Source organism: Adiantum capillus-veneris, chromosome 22 (assembly GCF_014529385.1).
Source record: "Adiantum capillus-veneris isolate H3 chromosome 22, ASM1452938v2, whole genome shotgun sequence".
Classification (NCBI taxonomy): domain Eukaryota; kingdom Viridiplantae; phylum Streptophyta; class Polypodiopsida; order Polypodiales; family Pteridaceae; genus Adiantum; species Adiantum capillus-veneris.
In genome coordinates, this window is record NC_140952.1 from 146,578,863 (window position 1) to 146,586,439 (window position 7,577).

The 7,577-nt window shown below is 44.6% G+C and overlaps 1 protein-coding gene across 3 annotated transcripts in view; it reads right to left on the reverse strand.

Annotated features, from left to right (window-relative positions):
- SWEETIE (HEAT repeat-containing protein) overlaps positions 1 to 6,663 on the reverse strand; it is a 208,129-nt gene extending 201,466 nt beyond the window's left edge. For 2 of the 3 annotated variants that reach the window (XM_086494844.1, XM_086494843.1), the window contains exon 1: positions 6,377 to 6,663. In XM_086494844.1, coding sequence (XP_086350970.1) covers positions 6,377 to 6,526 — 150 coding nt within the window. In that variant the 5' untranslated portion in view covers positions 6,527 to 6,663. The remainder of the gene's footprint in view (positions 1 to 6,376) is intronic. The other variant, XM_086494845.1, reaches the window with a different exon arrangement.
- Positions 6,664 to 7,577: the final 914 nt, after the last annotated feature.

A 7,577-nucleotide genomic window follows, 5' to 3' on the forward strand; every position in this document is an offset into this window, starting at 1 on the left:
GACACTATACGTGACTGGCCAGATTTGAAGAATTTTCATGAAGTTAGAAGCTTCTTGGGCTTGTGCTCTTACTACCGGCGGTTCATTCGAAAGTTTGCAGAGGTAGCTTCCCCTTTGCACATATTGACTCAGAAAGGAGTCCCTTTCTCGTGGAGACCAACAGAGGTGACTGCCTTTCAGACACTTAAAGAAAAACTGACTACTGGACCAATGTTGACTTTGCCGGACTTACAAAAGTCATTTGAAGTATATTGTGATGCTTGTGGTCGTAGTCTGGGAGCGGTCTTAATGCAAGAAGGCCATGTGATTGCCTACGAAAGCCGATTGTTTTCAAGACCAGAATTAACAGCACAGATTTATGAGAAAGAGCTCTTGGCAATGATCCATGCTCTTACTCAGTGGCGACATTACCTACTTGGAGCCGATTTCACGGTCTTTACTAATCATCAGAGTTTACGCTATTTCTTGTCACATAAGCAGCTTTCGGAAAAGCAGATACGATGGGCTAACATCTTGTCACAGTTTCACTTCCAGATTGTCCATGTTCAGGGACAGAAAAACTTGGTGGCAAATGCATTGTCTCGAAAGCCCCTAGTCTTGGCTATTTCCGTGATTCATTATAGAAGCTTCGAGGACATGGTTGATCAGTACGCCACAGATTCAGATTTTTTCAAGGGTATTCACTCGAATACAGAATGGGGAGGTAGTAGCGGGATATTCCATATGGGATGGCTACTTGATGAAGAAAACGATGTTGTGCGTCACATAGCAATTGAGGGAAAAGTTTTTGACTCAGTGCCATTGTCCACCTTTTCCGGGTCACCGCGGCATCGACACCACCTTGAAAGGTGTGGAGCGTTACTTCTTTTGGCTAAGACTCAAGAAGAATGTGGACGACTTTGTTCGCAGTTGTTTAGTATGCCAGAAGGTCAAGTTTGACAGGCATAAGGCACAAGGATTACTACAACCTTTACCCATTCCCACCCGCGCCTGGGAAAGTAATGCAATGGATTTCATTTTGATCTCCCGAAGACATAGAGAGGGCATGATGGCATTTGGACTGTCATCGACAGATTTAGCAAGCAAGCTCACTTCATTCCAGTGAAGAAAACAATCAATCCGGATCATTTAGGGAGATTGTTCATTGCACAGATTTTTCGACTACATGGCATGCCTGAGACAATAGTTTCCGACAGAGATCCCCGATTCACGAGTTTGTTTTGGAGGGCTATTTGGGAGAACATTGGCACACGGTTGCAGTTCTTGTCATCATTCCACCCGCAGACACATGGGCAATCTGAGATTGCAAATTAAGTTGTTCTGGATTTATCGAAGTCTTACATTTCTGATCAGAAGACTCGATGGGAAAAATATTTGGCTTTGGTGGAATTTGCCTACAACAACACAATTCACTCTTCAATGGGGAAGGCACCATTTGAGATCATTGAAGGTGCTCCGAAGGTTCCACCCTTCCTTAGCACTAAACATAAGATTTTTGAAGCCGAGTAGTACATGAGGGACTTGGACACTGCTTTTGCCAAGGTCCGGGAGGCTTTAACGAAATCTCAAGAACGACATAAGAAGAGAGCAAATCGACATGGACGAGATTTGAAATAAAAGGTAGAAGATTGGGTGCTCTTACATTGGAGAAGGCACACCGAAGAAAACGGAAAGGAAAGGAGCGGCTCTTTCCAAAGCTCAGCATGAGGTATTATGGCCCTTTCCAGATAAAAGAAAAGATAAATGATGTCTCCTTTACACTCAAGCTGCCCGATACTTGGAAGATTCACAATGCATTCCATGTGAGTCTATTGAAGCCTTTTAAAGGTGAGGTGCCAGTTGATGGGCAGCCTGATGACCAACCCGAAATGGGCTCATCAGTATTCTGTTGTATGACTTTATGACACGGAATTCCCGAAATTGAATACGATTGATTTGTACTCTCTCATTTACTTGTTTGAGTGCAGGAACTGAAAGATGAAATGACTGCAACATTTCGGTCTCATAAATCTCTAGACATTGCAATAAGAATTAGTTAATCGGGTATCAGTGAGGTCCGGAATGGATCTAGATAAATTACTAAATATGTTGCCGATGGTCATGGTCTAAGATTTGGAATGAATTCTTTTGTGATTTGTCATGTGATGTCGAGTGATGTCCTGTGATGTGACTGTCATTCTGTACAAGTGCTAGATGTGTCATGTCTAGTGCATCGGTACTAACAGTCATTGTCTACTAAGACAGTTTATGGCATAGTTACCCGGAACACGGAACGGGAACGGCGACAGGATCCCCCGCGGAACGGGGGAACGGTGAGGGGTCCGGAACGGGAACGGCGCGGAACGGGAGGCATAAAAACACCCAAATAATGCAATTTTAAGCTCTAAGTGATTCAAATATAGTAGTGTCAGAGTCCTTTGACTCTAATACTCACAGAAAACTTGATTTGAAGACCATTCAACCTTACTATGGCCAACGTATGTCGTATAGGCTTGAGAGCTTGAGGGGGGAGGGACGCGGAGAGAGAGAGAGAGAGAGCTTAAAAGTGGGAGACTCGACTCTCGAGAGAGCTTGAGAGAGAGGGGGAGAGGGAGAGAGCCTTGCCGACTAACAAGGCTAGAGCTTGAGAGTCAAGACTCGAGACTCGAGAGGGTAGAGCTTGAGCTTTCACCCTTGAGAGCTTGTGTGCACTGTGAAGGTAAGGGGTGGGGGGAAGGGCATTTAAGAAGGGGGAGCCTCACAAGATAAAGCTCAAAAATCTGAAAATCTGCCATTCCCAGCCGTTCCGGGCTGGCCGTTCCGGTACCAAAAACCCCTGCAGAACGCCTGGCCGTTCCGGGCCGTTCCGGGCCATGAAGACCCTCCGGAACGCCGTTCCGGCGTTCCCAACCCATAGGGAGGCGTTCCCTGGTAACACTGGTTTATGGCCTCTGTCTGTTTTGTAGGCGTAATCGAGGGCGATTACAATTCTTTCAAGAGGGGGGTATGTCACAAACTGGTGATGTGGCAGTCACCCGGACACACACACACCCAACTGGTGACGTGGCAGACTGGCTGACAGTACGCACTGCCGTATTTCACATCGACGGGGCTCACAGTACGGAATTCCGCGATACGCACTGACTGCTGACGTGGCAACGTACGGGCAGGCTGAGGTGGCACTGTATGGACGCCTCGCTTTTTGCGCTGACAACAACGCACGGATTTCCACAAATTACGTTGACAGCTTTTTGTGGCAGTTTTTGGACCACTCAATTTTAGATCAAATTGCTTTTGAGTTTAAAAGCTTTTGGGGCTATGTTTTTAGCATCCCTTGTAACTCGTTATAGATGACCCTAGGGGCTCACTCTACAGAACATCTGGACGTAGAGTCTGAGAGCGAGCACCCGTGGGTCGGTTGTACTTTGCTCAAAGATTAATATAAAAATAAATACCAAAAGGGGCGCCTGTCTTTGGGGCCAATATCTCTTGGCACAGACGTCGGAACTACGTCGGGCCATGTCGACTATCTTTTAATCTGTGATGTGAAGTATTTTGACGTGAATCTATGTTGTGTCGCGGTAGAATCTTGACTTGGAGTGTCCAAGTTTGTTACACCATGCCACGTGATAAGTTTGTGACATGTCTCCAATCTTGAAAGAGTTGTAGGACAGAAACTAGTTTGATACACACCGACTCTAAGAACCGATGTACTAGACCACACATATCCAGCACTTGCACAAAGACAACCGTCACTGAATATTCACATCACTATCCCCGTCGAGATCTTAGATGAGAATCATGATCATTGTAACTTATTTAGCAATCACATCCACACCGCACGGATCATTTCAAGGATGTCTTGATCTACTAAATTTTGTTACTATCACATTCACATCACCTAAAACCGGCCAAAACACAGTAGAGGGCAGTACTAATTCAATTGCCTGTTAACTTTACACAGAGCACTGAGAAGAAAAGAGAGCACAGATGCATCCAGCGACTAAATCATCACTACACACACAAGACCGACACCCTGTAGCCCCAAAGAATGGTGCCCCTTAAGGTATTTCTTTATTCAATTGAAACAGACGATCCGAACACTTAGATCGAACTCTCACCAAGCTGTCCAAACCTATCAAGAGCTAAAACCGTAGACCCCTCCTCCTCCATCCACTTTGCATCGAGGGCCAAAAGATCAAATTACCCGGTGGACCTAGCTTACCTTTATGTTCTTTTCTTGTGCCTTGTGACTTGTTGCTAGCCCTCCTGGCCTCCCCTGTCCTCAACACCTCAATCTGAATCTTTGGAGTTCTTTGATCTACCATTTGATTCCTTCTATGTTCTTTTCTTGTGCCCTGGACCTGTTGGTAGCCTCGCTAACCTCCTTTGTCCGCTAGCACTTATCTCATCCGTCTGAATGCTCTAAGGAACCGCTTAATGTATCCCCCATAGTAATCTTCCGGAACGAGGACATTGGCCAATAAGTATCCCAAAACCTTTGGCAATAGTCATCCCATGTGTCTTTCTTAGTCATCCTCCAGTGATGCCAAGCCGTGATGACATCTTCTTCATATTCGTTTGATATCCAAGTTGACATGAAAATTCTCTTGAATTTTACCCACATTGTAGGTGCTTCTCTCCGTAACAACAGAGTAGACCACCATGTTTGTGCATTTCCTTTCAAGTAAGATGCCACCTTTCGCACCTTGGAGCGTTTCGAGAACCGACCTCCCAAGAAGGCGACATCAAACTGTGTACAAAGTCAAGGGCTCGATGGGTGTCCGGGTAGCCTGATAACATGTCAAACCTGACTCCTTGACCCCCATCCTTGAGCTCCTTGGTCTTCTTGTTCATTTGTTCACTGTCAAAGGAGGACGAGCTCTCCTCCTCTAAACTACTAGATTGCCTTCTAGACTTTTTCAAGAATCTGCTTTTCTTGCTTTTCTAGCTTTTTTCTCGCTTCTTTCGTCTTTTCTCATCCTCTTTCGAACTGGAGGACAACGAATTGTCGGAAGTCTCTGAAGACGAAGAAAAACTTGGTTCATCCTCGAAAAGAACACGCTTATTGGATCAGCTTACCACCGCGGAGTTCTGCGTCTAGACGCACTGGCCCCAAAGACCGGCGCCCCTTCCGATATTTCTTTATTATTATGCTCACAACAATACAACTCCCAAGGGTCCTCCCCTCTTAGACTCTACGTCCACATGCCCTGCAAAGTGAGGCCCTTGGGTCCTTATAAAAAGTACAAGGGTCCATGAGCTTCCACTTGCCTCGTGAGTTATGATTTCTAGTTCTACCAAATTGCTTTAGAGCTTTACTCTTGGTCCTCCATATCCTTGTGCCACTACCTTCTCTTAGAGTTTGTCATCTCTGAGTTTGTTACCTCTCAGGTAGTCCTCTTGATGGAGCTTCTAGTGCTTGCCCTATGCTTGTTACATTCTCTACATGAGGACACCTGAGCCGTGTTTTGCACAGTCGTTTACTGCTTGCACGATATGCACTCATTCGTTTTCCCCCATTAGGATCAGATTTCATCAAGAGTAGAGGGGGCGTCCATGTAAACCCGTGTGACTTTCCATATACCCACTTATCCATATTTACGGGTCATGGAGTTTAAGAGGGGAATCGGGTAGCCACATATATATAGGACCCCTAGGGTCACACATTGTATCATCACACTTGAGCATAGTGCAAGCGTTTTTTACTTCCATCACCACCTCTCTATCTCTTTCATCTTTCTTGTTTTGCATTTTTGCTCTCTCTCTCTCTCTCTCTCTCTCTCTCTCTCTCTCTCTCTCTCTCTCGCGTCAGATCACCCTCCATCTCTCTCCTCTCTTGCTCTGGGTTTTTACAAGTGTGATGTGCCATATTGGTGTACCTCCTAGAGATATGTCACCACCATATGGTGGCATCTTAGGTTGCATGTCATGTTTTTAGATGAGCTGGCTCATTTATTAGTTTCTTATGCCACTTGTCATTATTTGGATGATGTGACACGTTTATTACTAGATCTTATAGTCTTCTCTCCACCCAAGACCAAGTGAAACTAGAGCCACCAACGCTACTAGGATCTACTAATGCAAAGCACAAGGAGATATCAAGGGAGGCTCAACCTCTCTTCCTTGAAGATTCCTTCTTAACTGTAGACACCAAGTCGAAGAAGCTCTAGAAAGATTAGTAAAGCTGAGTCAAAGGTACCACCAAGTGTTAAGGAGGTAAATCGAAAAAGGAACGCCTCCTAGTGAATATGAAATTCTTATATTATAATTTGCCAATGCAAATTCAACACAAAGAATAAGAATGAATGGGCTATTCAACTTTCTGCTGAGAGGGCCTAAGAATTTAATGCGGCTCAGGAAATTGAACGCCAAAGAGTGAAGGGAGCTGGCCTACCTTGGGTTGGTGTTCAAGGGAAGACAGAAGATCAGAAAGAAGATCGAAGCAGATGAGAGGGTCGGGAGGTTTCAAGGAAGCGGATGCGACAATGGACTCCAGCTGCGCCACCAAAATGTCCAGCTTCGACAACCTCACCCCGTTCGCCATAGCTCTTTTGCTCTCTCTCTCTCTCTTTCTCGACCTGTTGGACGCCTTCACTTCATGCCACCAGGCTTGTCGCGATGAACTGCAGGACCACGTCTTAAGTTCAAGCCTCGCCGGAAGAAGACCTCTCTCTCTCTCTCTCTCTCTCTCTCTCTCTCTTTGTCTCACAACAATCTATTTACTGGATTAATGAACATGGGGGGCATGTAAGAGCCTGGTCTCACTAGGACCTAGTAGTATTAGTGGTATTTAGTTAGTACTCTATACATGTCACTCTATTAGAATTTGACATTAGTGAGTTTAGAGACAAGTTCCTTAATTTTAGTGAACTCACAAATATCAAGCGTTTTCTTTGCACTAGCACCTTTTGTGGAATACTAACGAATCAAAATTCACTCACAGAAAGCGTAGGGTCTTGAAATAGAGAGTTTCACATCATGGCCTTCACTTCACAAAAATGCATTCTTTTAAAATAGAAAGTCTAACATCGTGCAACCAGTCAAGGTATATTTTCTTATACTAGTGCGACCAGGTAGGGGCCAAAAGATGTTTTTCTTAATCTTCCCCAGTTTTTTAGAAGCAATGCTCTTTGTTTTAGCCATTCTCTACCCTCAATACTACCTTACTAATGCCATTGTAACACTCCTTTTGGTCAATTTTGCAATAAAAGCCTTGCTGCATCAATTTGTAGTTTCTTTTGCATTGATTTTGAAGTTGTTTCACTCCCTCTATTCATTTTCTAAATTATTTAATCGGCATGTAGAAACCTAGCCGGAGACGTTACATGCTAAGTGTCTATATTGTTGTTGTAGAGCATGTTGTTGTTGGACATGATATGGCAATTGGCTTGGAGGTAGATGTCCCTAAGGTAACAGGAATTGGACCTAACAAGGACATAGGGATGAAGGATGTAGGAAATGTAGTTGGTTTTGATATTGTTGTTGGATGTGAAGCAAGAGATGAGAAAGGGCTTGCCAATGTCTCTAGAGAGGAAGAACGACAGTTTAGTTTGGTGTGGAATGATCGGGTGATGCCTCTTGTGCCTTCCAGAGTT